Source organism: Saccopteryx leptura, chromosome 3, assembly GCF_036850995.1.
Source record: "Saccopteryx leptura isolate mSacLep1 chromosome 3, mSacLep1_pri_phased_curated, whole genome shotgun sequence".
NCBI classification, from domain to species: Eukaryota; Metazoa; Chordata; class Mammalia; order Chiroptera; family Emballonuridae; genus Saccopteryx; species Saccopteryx leptura.
In genome coordinates this window covers 296383112-296397854 of record NC_089505.1, presented here as the reverse complement: position 1 = coordinate 296397854, position 14743 = coordinate 296383112, and the positions used below count along the sequence as shown (strand labels likewise).

Here is a 14743-nt window from a genome sequence, read left to right as displayed (position 1 = left end):
AAGTATCAAAGACTTCTGGTATTCTTGAATCTAAGAATTAGTGGCTTACCTGGATTTTGTATACTTATTTTAGCCGATTGGTTCAATCAGTCAATAGCAGGAAAATTTTACTGTTTTCTAGAATTTACTAAGCAAATTTTAATTTACTAGAATGTTCTATATAAGTAGCAAATAAATTTTTTGTAAGCCCAATTATAATGGAAATAGTTTAACTTTTTCAGTTCACTTAGCCTGGGGTTACAGGTACTAAATAATTAGGGCAGCCGAGACTGCAGTAGATAGCCAAGACTACAGTCGCTAGCTCTAACGTCTCTACTTAGTCTCTTTTGCTGATTTCTCTGCTAGGTGTTAAACATGCCTGTTTTCCCCATAATTTTGTCCTAGACCCCTTTATCAACTTACATCCTTATACAAGAGAAATCCCCAGGGTTTCATCTTTTCAGCCCCAGAAACTTTCTCCTGAGCTGGAGGTCTCTATTTCCATCTGTAGATGAGACATATTTGCTTGGTGTGTCATTTGTCTTGCCTCCATTTCCAGTCTAAAATGGAATGCTCTTCTACCTTATCATTTCCTCCATAACGAGGGCAGTCTGCCCCCTCCCCTTCCTTACTTCTCTCCGGGAAGTAGCCATTAAACGACCAACTGTGCCACAGAAATATCTGTCAAATCTGTACACTTCAGTTCTCCTGTTACTTCCCCCCAAAAAAACTCACTTCCTTTCTCCATTGTTTCTCCATTATTCACATGATTCCTTGGCTTAGTGAGGAGCAAGTTTTCTGGTCACACTTTTCCCAGTCTCCAACATTGGACTTCCCACTCTCCTACCATTTCTTGAATATGCCGCCTGGCTCTTTATTTCATTTGTCCATACTTGTGCACATGCTTTTTCTCTTCCCTGGGGTGTTCTCTTTACCAGACTTTCCCAAATTTGCTTGAGAATGAGAGTCAGGTGGAATGTGTGTCAGTAAATACAGCTCTGGGTCTGATTGAGAAGGTTGGGAATGGGTCCTCATAAGCTATGTTTAAAAATTCAACTTTACATTCATTCTTATGATTAGATCAGTTTAGGGAACAGATTTCTCCCTTATCCCATCTTCGGAATGTGATTTTATTATCCTTTCACCTGAGAAGTCCTGAAGGCATCAGCAGAATTCAGTCCTCTAGGACATCAGGCACCGTCTCTGGTAGCACTTTCTGTGTATGTTTCTTATCAGCACCAACCAGGCAGGATAATTAGCTGACAAAAAAAAAAAAAAAAAAAAAAAATCAAAAAACAACAAAAAAAATCTTCATTGGCTTCTCTTAGCTGTAAAATAACATCTGCACTCAGGTCAATTCAGCAAGTGTTTGGGCACCATTTGCATATCTGATACTACTGTAGTTTGATACAGAATTGAATGAAACATGGTCCCTGACGTCAGGGAGCTCACATAGTCTGCAGAGCAATGTCTCTGTTCGGCATTTAAAGTCTGTCAAACTTGGCAACTTACCTTTCTCTCACTCAGTATCTCCACTCGGTGCTCCCCGTGGCCACAGGCCCTTTACACCTGCAGTTCCTTCTACTTGGAATGCTCTTCCCCCGTTCGATCTGGTTCATTTCTGCTTTTCCTTTAGCTGTCACCACAAGTATCTTTTCTTTAGGGAATTCTTTGTTCTTCCTTACTGGAACACCTCCTGCTGTTACTACATGCACTTCATATCTCCTTCAAAGCATTTATCCCAGACTTGATTTGGTATTTGTTTGTAAGATTATTTGATTAATAATTTTGTCTGAAACTTAATCTCTCTAAGATGTAAGCTCCATGAGAACAGGAACCATGTCTGTTTTTGTTGTCCATTGTAGTATAATTGCCCTGAGTCTAGTTTCTAGTGTTGGATAAATGAGTGCTTTTTCTTGATTCTTCTATGCATGAGCAAAGTTGAATTATTACAGATTTCCTATACATACCCTTCCTCACCTCTGGGCCTTGTGCTGCCTCCTCTGCCACAGAATGTCCTCTCCCCATCTACACAAATCAAATCCCTACCCAAGCTTGAGGGCCAAATTCAAATTTCATTTCCTCTCCAAGGCTCCCCCTCACCCCCAATATAAAGGAGTTACTCCTCCATTTGGACTCTTATTATGGTTTATCAGCACTTCTCCATTAAACCTAGTTATTCTAAATGTTGTTATAATTGTTTGTATGCATGTATTCTCCCTTACAGGCTATAACCACCTGGATGGCCGGACTGCTGCTCCATTCATCATCGTAATTCATTCAGTCTACCACGATGCCATTCAGTCTGGTCTCAGAATGAACACAAATGGAACAGACCTAAACCTATCGTATGCTGTGGAGCCAAGCTCAGCCAACCCCCAGTCTGCAGAAGAGCTACCCAGGCAGGGCTTTCCTAGCTCAGCCAAATTTCAATAGACCTGCAGGTCTGTGAGCTTGAGCACAAATGCTTATGGTCTTAAGTCCTGGAGTTTTGGAATGTTTTGTATCACAGCACCCTTGTGGCAATAGCTAATATACTGGGAATAAGTAAAACAAATAAAAGATAAAATATTCTGTAATTCACGTGACAAATTTAAAAAAAACAGTTTCTCCTCTCTGAATATCAGTTTATCCTGTATAGCATGTGCTAAATCAAAGCTTCACCAGGAGTGAATAAGACAGGTTGCTGGGTCAGGCTTCCAGGAGCAAAGAAGCGGCCAGTGCAAAGGTTCTGCAGGAAGAACGTGGTGAATTTGAGCCAGGGTGGGTCAGCCAGTGTGGCTGGAGCGGAGTGGACTGGGAGTGGGGTGTGGTGGGGATGGGAGGTATTGGTGATGTGAGAGCCGGGGTTGATAACACTTTATGGAGGGGCTTGAAGGCATGTGTGAAAACCTTAGCTTTTTTGTCTGGAATGAGGTGGGAAGTGACTTGGGCTCACTGCAGGGAGATAGCATGAAGGTGAAGGTGACCTCGGGAAGGTCAGTTGGAAGCTCAGTGCGATGTCTAGCAGACAGAGCAGAGTGGGTCAGAGCAGGGTGTTAGCAGTGGTGGTGGTGAGGGCTCAGGGTTTTGCAGTTGTGAGAGCCCATGGGGCTTGCTGGCAGGTTGCACGTGGGGTGTGAGAAGAAGAGAGTAGTAAAGGAGGACTCCAAGGCTTTTGGCCTGAGCAAAAGGAGAGCTCTAATTAGTAAGTGAGAGACAATCTGTGTGTTCCTTGATTAGGTCCCAAATCTCACGAGATGGTATTCAGGCATACAGGTGACACTGAGGTAGAGTTCTACATCTCATTTTATATCCATTAAGTGGTTGGGGTAGAAAACATTTTACAGCCAAATCTGATCATCTTTAGATTCTATCACTTTTTCTGGTCTGGGACAGACAGAGACATGAAACGGGATGGATGAAGAGCTTGGCAGGCAAAACTCAGTCACAGACACCATGTATCTTCATTACGAATTAGGGCAATGCAACTTTTAGTTTTGAAAAATTATTAGTTTTCCTAATGGCTACTTTTGTGCTCATTACTGTGACTATTACATACAGTGAATGTTGGGTCCTAAGAACCAGAACTGCTGATGAAAAGAATGTGTACATGCTTGTTGAGCTGCTTAATAAATAAGTATTTGATGATGATCCTGCAGTGTGTTGAAAGGGCAATTCTTCTTCTGTTGCCTTAGAGAGCTCATCTGGCATTCTAAAAATGGATGTGATTCTAAGGGGTGGCCAAAATGTATCAATTAGCCTGACATCAAGGTCTTTTTTATCAGATCTATAAATTTCCAATTTCCTTTGCCGTCATCACCATGGTAAATCATCCCTAATGAGACCATTCTTTTGAACAACAGCCTTCTTATTAGCTGAGATCAATTGAGATTAGAAAATGAAAAATATAGCAGATGCTGAGAACTCTTTATGAAACCCCATTTGTAGGATGCATAGTGAATGAAGATTAATGTGTTATTTTTCAGCTTCTACATCATTGATTTTAAAATTTATTCTCTATATTTTATTGCTGGATTAAGTGCTAATATATATTTGGATGGTTTGCTTGCTGGCAAATATTATCTTTTCCCTTCTGAGATTATGTATTAATGGAAAGGAATAATTTTAAATTCCAATGTATCTTGCTTTGCATACCACATGTGTTTCTGGAAGTACTAGATATGAAATCGAGTAAAACTGATCCCTTTTTCCAATTAATTATAAATTAACAACTAACCCCTTTGTTTAAATTTCTGATTGATTTTCATCTGCCCTTTGGATAAAATAAAAGATCCTTATTCGCACATCAGATGGACCCCGGATCATGTCTACTCTGACAGACAATCTCACAGAACTCTCCTTGTCTGCAAGCTCTGGGCACTCTGGCTTTCCTTTGAACCCTAAGGCTTCAGACTCAAGAGTTTGGAAATGTTGTCTAAAAGTTAAATTCTCTAACACTCCATGCTTTATATTTTTTTCTAAATAGCACATGCATTGCTTTCTTAATTCATTGCCTGTCTACCCCCAAGCAAAATGTAGGCTCCCCCAAAACACACAGTTTCAGTTTTTCTTTTTTTGCTGCTGAGTCTCCGGCATCTGAATTGTGTTAAGCATGTATTAGCACTCAGGCAAAATGATGTTATTGCTGTCACTGGAAGGTAAGCTCTTTAGGGCAGACTATGCCTGTGTTCCCAATATCTTATATATAGATATACTCAGCAAAGGTTGATGTAAATGACCAGCAATGGGAAGTTCTCAGAATATGTGCTATTTCTCAATCAAGGGGCCTGACCTGTGGTGGTGCAGTGGATAAAGCATCGGCTGGGAATGCTGAGGTCATTGGTTCGAAACTCTGGGCTTGCTCCGTCAAAGCACATACAAGAAGCACCTACTACAAGTTGATGCTTTCTGCTCCTCCCCACCCCCTTTCTCTCTCTCTCTCTCTCTCTCTCTCTAAAATCAGTAAATAAAATCTTTAAAAAAGAATCTCAAGGGGCTTAGTCTAACAAAGAAAATATGTTTCAAAACTGATTTATAAAATACTCAGACAATAATGAAATACAATAGTTATTAATAGTTTACAATACAGAGATTAGAACAAAGTATGTGCTACAGATTGTTAGCACTCTGGATGGCCAGGCAGGAGTGGCTGGCTATGGTTATTGAGAAATGACAGTTCATATGTTTGTGTATATAAGATATAAACCAATGCGCCCTCTAGGAAAATATTCACTTTCTTTGGCAAAATTTGATGTTGGTTACTCCAGTGTTGGGTAAAATGGACTGACCTGCTGCTTCTATGTCGGTATGATGGAAGACCAATGGGGTTGTTGATATTGGGGATCAAGGTGTATTTGTTATAGTAATGGATGCTTTCTTCCCATTTAATAGTTGTTGGTTAGCTAACAATCACAAATAGGTTCTGGTGATATTGGGTAATGTTGCTGAAATAGGGCTGTGTTCTGTGGGGTACATAGAGCCCTTGGACACCGGAACACAGACTCAAATCCGTCTTCCACCTCTAGGAGGCGTGCTCAGTGTCAGCCACAGTCATCACATACTGGTGTCCTTTCGGCTTACCAGACACCGTCTGCGGGTCTCATAGATGGGACTCCGACAACAGCGAGCTGGAACAAAAGAACATTTCTTTTCTCAGGGACTTTTTCTCCTTTTGTTACTTGGGTGTCTGTGTAAAGGCATTTGACATAGATCCAAACACAAGGGCCCCCATGAAAGGTGACTGCTACACTAACCATCATGCCGAACACTTCAGATTCCTAGTCACAGAATTGAATGCGACAACCAAACTCATTCAGAAATCTTAATGTTGGGGAAAGAGATGACCACCATCTCCTACTCACTCCAAGCTAATGCAAGAGTAATGCAGAAATGACCCACACCGAGGACAGCCAGGCACAGGGTGTCCTGACCAGATTCCTCATCTGCAGAGACAAGCCCCTCAGACCAGCTGTGCCCAGAGTAGGCCATGTGCCTCACCCCTGCACACTGGCAGACCTGGGTCTTGGAAAACAGGTGCCTCTGCACACTCATACCCATAGACAGGACACACACCTAGATCGACTTATCTGTAGTTCTTAGCTACAAGCACAGAGACTTGTGTACAGGAACACTGTGCACACACACTTACAAACAAATGCACAAGCACGAGTGGAATAAAGCATAAAGCACTTTTAACACACACACACACACACACACACACACACACACACACACACACACACACGTTCCAAATAAGAACCCTGGAGCATGGGCGTGCAGTCCTCCACGTCAGCGGTCCCTAGCGGAGGCAATGCCATCATGGGGCTGCCGTCCTGCGGGGAGTTCTGCACTCCTGCCTGGAAGTCCCCAACTCTCCAGGCCGGTGGCGCCGGCGGCCACGTCCCACCGCAGGGCAGTCCCCGCCCAGCAGCGCCAAGGGCGGGGCGTCGGCGCCAGGAAATGCCCAGGAGTGTGTGTCACCTGCCCCGACGACTTGTTGATTCCCAGGAGCGCCGCCTTTGAGGACGGAACCCGAGACCCACAACGATCGGGCTCCCTGGGCCCCAGGCGGCCCCCAGCTCCCCAGCCATGAGCAAGTTGGGCAAGTTCTTTAAAGGGGGAGGCTCTTCTAAGAGCCGGGCAGCCCCCAGTCCCCAGGAGGCTTTGGCCCGACTTCGGGAGACTGAGGAGATGCTGGGCAAGAAACAGGAGTACCTGGAGAATCGCATCCAGAGGGAACTCTCCCTGGCCAAGAAACACGGTTCGCAGAATAAGCGAGGTAGGCTCGGCCGCCCCAGCGCGCTCACCTCCCACCGCAGCCCTGAACCAGCCAGGCAGCGCCCTGCACCTGTGCCCACGGCCAGGCCAGGTGTGCGCCCTCAGCCTTTCCAGCGACTGGCACTGACCCCCAGGCCCGGACCGCAGGGGGCTTCAGGGCCAAGTAGTGAAGATGAACAGTATTTGTAGGCAATACTTAAAAAACTCAGAACGAATGCAAAAAAAATTCACGATGAACAAAATATCAAAAATTTAAATAAAGACAGGATGGGTATTACTGGTTTTTTTTTTCTCTTATGATTTCTGGCTCTTAAATATGTTGTGCATAGCACTTCTTTACTTAAAGTTTTTTCTTTTCTTTTAATGTACTATTTTGTTCTACGTGGATTTCCCCATTCATTTTGAGTTTTAAATATGTGGCAGAAGAATATTATTTATCTTGCATTTTTTGGTCCCCTTAAGTTTCACTCCTGTCTGGCCTCGGCCCAGTCTGGCCTTGCCAACCTCAACACTAAATACTGGGTTTCCTACTGTGTGTTTGGATAAGGAATCACACATTTCAACTTGCATGTAAATCTCCAGTGAAGTATATTCTAATATGTTCTGGTTTACCTGGTGCCTCAGCTGTTGAAGACTTTAGTTAGCTGTTGTGCAGCTGAGACATAACAACAACAACAGCAACACAAGTCAGGGAATTAATTATTAAATTCCCTATCACTGGTTTTTGCTAGCCTCCAGGGACTTTGAGTCAGTAGTGATACTAACTGTTCCTATCGCACCTTGAACCCTTTGTCCTTTGCCAGAATTCATTGGTTTCCTCAGTGAACAGCTCTCTATATAGATCACAGATCTGAATAGCACCCTGTGGAAACACATAAAACCCGGAGAGAAGTTGAAGAGGTTTGCTCTTGTAGCCCGAGGTCAATGGCAGACCCGAAATAGAAGTGCCACACAGGACTCTGCTCACTGCCAAAACCTGAACTTGCCTCTTTAAGTCATAAGGAATCTTGGGGAGACTGAGCGCCTCCCACCAAGCGATGCTGCCATTGTTAAACACAGGAAAGGCATGGTTCCCAGAGCTGGCCTTGAAACTCTGCTGCTCCCATGAAAGTGCTCCTGATACTTTTGTGCCCATTATTACCAGCAATGAGAAGGTCAAGTTTCATTTTTCTCTGCCGCTGCATATAACTTTTGACCATTATTACAGCTTCTTTCTGAGTTAAGGGCTGGTTTCTATTTTGACTTTATGTCTGAATCTATTTTGGGAGGTTATTAAATTGCAATTTCTACAGGGAGACTGTGTTATTGTGGCTTGCCAAAAATTCATTGGCCATTCTGCCCCATCGTCTTCCTCTCCAGTTTGATGTGTACTCTGACATTTGCTTAGTATCTGTCAAGGGTTCTCTCTCTCTCTCTCTCTCTCTCTTTTCTTTTCCATTTGGGTCTGTATAAAGCTTTATCTGTAGTAGTTGCTCAGTAAATATTGGTTTAAAAATGTGAAAAATTGAACAACTGTTTCTAAAAAGTGATAAAATATAGTGCTTTCAGAAGACAAAAATGTAAAATAAATATAGAAATATTCTCCAATTGGCAATGCACTAAAGCATATACAAATAAACTTTATAAAAGAGACTCAAAAATATAAAAGGCAACACTAAGAACGTTAGCCTAACTCCCTTTGACTGGAGAAGTTATATACGGATGCCAGTATCAAGTGTAAATTATCAATTAGTGTCATGTATCCTTGGGAACTTCACTGGTGTTAGCCCAGCCCTGGTTCTGCAGCGGCCTGGGGAATAGGCTAGCTAGCGTGAGGCCGTCTGTAATGTGGCCCATGGAAAGAATTCAACGAGACCATGCTCTGGGAACACTGTCAATATCATCACCACCAAATAAACCAGGTCACTTCATATACACACCATTACTGATTTCAATTAGCCACCAGGAAATATTTTCACACACGTGATAAGGCCCAATACATTTGGTGCTAAATAGACCTAGTGTTACTCAATGTCAGTGCTAGAATGGCCATAATTTCAGTGATAACCAGAGTGACATCATGTATGAGCAGTTAAACTCTTACTTCTAGCAGTGTTTGGACAGCTAACGTGTTGTCAAGAATACTAGTTGGGTCACCAGCTAGTATTTTATCAGAAAAGACCACACTCCTGGTCTGTACAAATTCTTTAGCCATCTGTTTCACTATGACAACAGAAGGCTTGATAGTATTCTGTATGTCAAATGTTTTATTGGTCAAATGAGAAACTCAAATTAGCATAATAAATGTTAGAAACGGGGTCTCCCTGGTGAGGTTGTGGGTATTCTCAACAGCTGACTGGTGAAAATAGTCTAGAAACCCTTCCTTGTGCCCCATGTAAGAACGGGTGATAAGAATGTGCTGGGTGTACAGCTCACTGTGGGGCAGCCGTGTTAGGCTTGCTCGCGGGGTTATTGGCTGCAAGCACTGTGCCTGATTGGTGCATGAGCGCATGGCTGTGCCACATGTGCATAGCCTATATAAGGCTATAGGCGCTTGCGCTTGAGAGAGATGGGGGGCTGTGGATGCACAGATTGCCTGCTCGCCACTGTGAGGGGCCATTTTGCAGTTTGTGGTTTGTTTGCCTGAGAGGCAGTTTCCTCTGCCTGTGTGCTTATCTGCGTTTGTGAGACTTTATTAAACGGAATGGCCCAACCTTTTCCGGCTCCGCAGTTTTTCTACTGTCTGCCCGAATCCAATGTGAACCTGCCTGGCCTCGGCCACCTGCATTACACTCACCTAATATGAGGGCAGTGCCTAAGGCTCGACCTCAACTCAGTGCCATGTCCAGGCCTTGGATCAGGTGGTCTCTGACCCAGTTTACTTCCCACAGGGCATAGCACACTGCCAGGGACATGGCTGTGTCTCCAGTGAGCCTTTCATTCGAGCTGTACTGGACCTAAAGAGACATAGAGCTGGGACTTCACAGAGCTCATGCAACAGGTTGACAACCTGCTTTTTGCCTGCTTGGCCAGTGTTTGTTCACTAAGTGTATCAGCAGAACTTGGTTGGAGATGTGCCTTCTCTGTACCTCATAGCAAGTGGTGCAGTGGTAGCTAATTCTTCTCGTGGCAGACTTCTCTGGCAGTTACTGTATCTTTACTGGAAAGACCCTTTGGTTTTGCAATGTATGTGATATTCAGGACTGTGCCGATCTGAAAGAGTAACAGTTAGAGCAAGAGGCATAATTTGGTTAAACACCTTAGGAGTTCAGATATTCTTCAGTGCAGTTCATTCAGATGCCTGCTGGATCTCCTGCGTTGTTGCTAGTGATCTCTTGTGGAAAAGCAAACGTTTTATATAGCACTTATATTTTTTCTACTGCTGAGTGCTGTCACCTAGAGCAGCTTTCTCTCCTGGTTGTATATTAAAGTCCCCTTGATGCCTGGGCCTCCCCCCTATAGAGTCTGATATAATCGGCGGGGTGTGACTTAAATAAAGTGATTCCTCCCTGTGCCCTGGGTTAAGGATTAGGACCCTACATTCATAGTAATGCTAATGAGGCAGAAGTAGAAGTCCTCTTGGTCTTACACTGCTTCCTCACCTTTTTTCTTTTCTTTTTTAATGTTTATTTTATTGATTTGAGAGAGACAGAGAGACAGGAACATTGATCTGCTCCTGCCTGTGCCATGACTGAGGATCAAACCTGCAACCTCTGTGCCTCAAGATGATACTCTAACCACTGAACTATCTGGCCTGGGTATTCCTCAGCCTTTCATCTCAAGGCACCCACAGGGCCTGATGTTTACACGTTTCACTGGCTGGTGGCCTCAGGAGCTGAGGGCACATGGCCAACCCCTCCTGCACAGTGGGTTGATGGAATGTCTTAGGGGTCACTGTTCTAGCCTCCCTTGTGATATATGGTCATAGGGATTTTGCTTAAGTGTAATATTGTGGTCCAAATTTTTCCACATTTGCTAGAAAGTGACTTAGTGTTGTAGTTAAGAGTCTGGACATCAAAGCAGACAGCCCTGGGTTTGAGCCTCAGTCCTGCCTGGCACATGTAGAAACTGGGTAACTTTAGATCACTTTCTTGCCCTAATTCTCAATTACCTCATCTACATAACAGCAATGATAAGGTTGATTCCAAGAACTGGGAGAATTAATGATGTTATTGTGTGAAGCCCTTATTTCAATGTTCTAGAAATACCAGCCAAAGTTATAACAATAGCTCTTCTTTATACTCTGACATTGGCTTCCAATTACGTTCCACTTGTTGGCTCCAACTGTGTCTTCTGGAGTAACAGAATAAATCTACTCCATCTGAGTGATGTGAAGACTATTTACATATCTGAGATAGAGGCCTCAACTCAGGATCTCCTCTGCATGATTGCAGCCATGTTTCATTCATCTAAGATTCATCTAAGTCGTGGCGACCAGTTTGAAAGATCAACTGAATGAGTTCAGTTATTCCTCTAGCTATGAAGACAACTGACTTACACCTGTAGCCCAGATCACCTTAATTTTCTAACCTTTTCTCTTTTCTCTAACATTGCCTCAATCAATATACCTTGTGAATTATTGTCCTAAAACCAAACTACATTCACACCCTCTGTTTCACAGATGCTGGCTGTTGGGCAGATAAAATATATTATGCTCACTTTGTTAAAGATGGCACTGCCCACCTGGAAGCCCATCGCCTAGGTGATAATATTAGTTGCCCTTCTTGCTTGGGATGGGCGTGATTATATTAATGTGTGTTGGGAGAGGGCTTTCGTGCTAAAAGGTTTTAAAAGGAAGAGAGATCACATTGCTCCGGAGAAGAGTAATTACATTCTAGGATCATAATGGCAAAACTTTTTATAAAAACCACCCACTTTTGCAGTGCTGGTCAACCTGGTCCCTCCCGCCCACAAGTGGGCGTTCCAGCTTTCATGGTGGGCCAATTGCAGTGCTGTTTGGTTGCTCCACTACCACCCACTATGAAAGCTGGAACGCCCACTAGTGGGCAGGAGGGACCAGGTTCACCTTCATGGTTCTAGAAGGAGCCCATGCTGGAGGAGAGCAGAGAAAGGCCACATGGAGGAGAGGAGAAGCAGCCAAGATGGTGGAGTGCTGAAGGAGAAGCCAGTTTGTGCAGTGTTTGTGCAGAAAGAAGGAGATGGGGAACAGAGGTGAATAAGGCTGGTGAGGTAGAAACCTTTGATCCTAGGAAACTCGAATAAATCAGTGGCTTTGGGAGCCCTGAATGGAAAGGGGAGTGTTTTCCAACTGTGTGTATTTCTTGCCTGCCGGGTGCAAGCTAAAATGAAAGCTAATGACCCACCAGTTCTTGGCTCCTTTGTTTTATTACCATCTGTCCGAATCAAATGCTAACCTGCACGAGCCAGTGATGGTGGCTGTGGCTACTGGCTTTACACTGGCTTATGAGCTGATAGTGTGTTATAATCATCAGGTCACCTGAAGAGCTTTTAAAATTTTTGTTACAGAAGATCTGAGATAAAGTTCCAAATTCTGGTGCTCAAAGCTTTCTGGACAACTTTGATGTGAAGGTGATTAGGACAGTGATGGGCTGTGGCTTTTCCTAAAGTCAGAATCCAGAAACCCAAAGTGAAGACATCTGTGAGATTGGTGTGATATTTTGTATCTTTGGAAACTCATAATGGCTTCTAGTTACCATTGTCTTCTTTTCTTTTCCCTCAGAAAGTAGAAGGTGAATACTGTATTTCCCCATGTATAAGATGCCCCATGTATAAGACACACCTTAATTTGGGGCCCTGAAATTTGAAAAAAATGTATTACATAAAGTTATTGAACTCAAGTTTTATTCATCATAAAATGCATACAACTCATCATCACTGTCAAAACTCCCATTTATTAGCTTGTTCTCATCTGTGTCTGATGACAAATCACTGTCTTCATATATTGCCTCATCCTCAGTTCCATATATGGCATTTGAAATGCCATACTTCTTAAATAACTTGACAACGATCTCAATCTTGATATTATCCCAGGATCTTTTCTCCCAGGTACAAACTTCTCCCATAGTTGTTTCTTAACTCTTCCTGCTGATATCAAATTGTCCCCAGAAGACTTCATTCATTGGTTCCATTCATCTCTCATGGCAGCTTTGAAGGGTTTGTTAATGCTGACATCAAGTGGTTGGAGCTGGGATGTCAAGCCTCTGGGTATGATGGCAAGTTTGGGTTTTTTTTATTATTTTAATAAATAAATTTTTATTTTAATGTGGTGACATCAACAAATCAGGGCACATATATTCAAAGAAAACCTTTCCAGGTTATCTTGTCATTTAGTTCTGTTGCATATCCATCACCCAAAGAGAGATCGTCCTCCGTCACCCTCTATCCAGTTTTCTTTGTACCCCTCCCCCTTCCCCTCCCCCTCTCCCTCCTTCCTTCCCCCCACCCCCCATAACCACCACACTCCTGTCCATGTCTCTTAGTCTCGCTTTTATGTCCCACCAATGTATGGAATCCTGCAGTTCTTGTTTTTTTCTGATTCACTTATTTCACTCCACATAATGTTATCAAGATTCCACCATTCTGCTGTAAGTGATCCGATGTTATCATTTCTTCTAGGTGAATAGTATATCATGGTGTATATGTGCCCCATCTTCTTTATCCAGTCTTCCATTTTTTTTTTTACAGTGATTAAAAGCCTTTAAGCAAACTCTTGGCCAATACAGCAAGAATCCATAAAAGAGTAGTGTCCTTAACATGTTCACCAAGTCCAGGTTGGCCCCATCACCATGCCAACTCCCTGAAAAATGCAACCCAACCCACAGTTCAGTCTGTTAGGAGCTGTCACAGGGAGCAGGAGTCCAGGAAAAGTCCACATCCAGGAAAAGTCCGCCTGGCACTGGAATTGTTGTTGCCATTCTATACTTTGCAGCTCATGTCCAAGTCCCAATGACCGCTGCTTCTAGCTGGTAATGATTCAGGTAGACTGGAAAAGCCATTTGCAGCATGCGTGGATATTGAGCTTCTGTTCTCCTCTGCCTGGAGAGATGAGACCAGGGTGCTTTTCTCTGGAGCTCTGCGACTGTGGCACGGTAAAGAGAACCTTGGGATACCCTAAGCTGGGTGGCAAAGGTAGATTCATAATAGAAGGTGGCAAAAGGGGGAAAGAGAGCTCTAAATTAGGAGTAGGTCCCAGCCTGAAATATGAGTGGGGCATTGAGGTAGGAGGGATAAAGGAAACACTATATATTAAGCAAAGTCACAGAAAATAGGATTATCAACACCCACAACAGAGATCTTTGAGGAAAGAATAGAAAACCTGACTATTCAGGCAAAACATAGTTAAGTGGCCCTTGTGCAAATGAGATCAGTTTACCTGCTTCTTGGAAGAAATACCCTAGGCTCGTCCACAGTGTTGTAGATGGGGCCGACGGCCCTGGGCACCTTCAGCCTTCAGTGGCAAACCCCAGCTTTCTGGGCAAGGTTAGGTCATAGGTGGCTGGAGCAGGGCTGGAAGAGACTGAACCCTCCCTTAGAGGAGTGAGGGGGAACCCTACCTTCCAGTGTCCCTGTTTCCTCACAGCAGAGGCATGTAAGCCTGGCAGGCTTTATCTCAGTGACCTTCCTTTCCACTATTGAAGCAGGACCCAGATGGCATCCTATGAGACCCCTTTGGGGCGTTGGAGCCTTTAAAGGTGTATCCTAAAAGCTGGTAGTTCCCCTGATCTCTATTGGGCTTTTTCTGCCTCTAGGTATCTTAAAAGCCATGCTCAGAAGATCTCGCTGAGGGGTTTGAGGATCCCCATGCCTATATAAATCTTTTCCATATGACTGGAGCTATTTGGAAAAAGACAAAACAGTGTTGTTAGCTGGATCTAATAAAGAAGGTAGTAGTTTGCAGGCGAAAAAGATTTGGTGTCTCCTGTTCATCTGCATTCAAAAGAAATGTAAATTTTTTTTTTAAGTAAAAAGCATGATATGGTAGACCCATAGGAGTTCCAGGATATGACTACCCCCTTTAAAAAATTTTTTTAAATTGACCTTAAAA

At 43.4% G+C, this 14743-nt stretch overlaps 1 protein-coding gene across 1 annotated transcript in view; it reads left to right on the top strand.

The window, feature by feature from the left end:
* The first annotated feature begins 6426 nt into the window (after positions 1-6426).
* CHMP4C (charged multivesicular body protein 4C) overlaps positions 6427-14743 on the top strand; it is a 38104-nt gene continuing 29787 nt past the window's right edge. Inside the window, exon 1 of the mRNA XM_066378813.1 lies at positions 6427-6739. Within this exon, the coding sequence (XP_066234910.1) occupies positions 6550-6739 (190 nt within the window). The 5' untranslated portion in view covers positions 6427-6549. The remainder of the gene's footprint in view (positions 6740-14743) is intronic.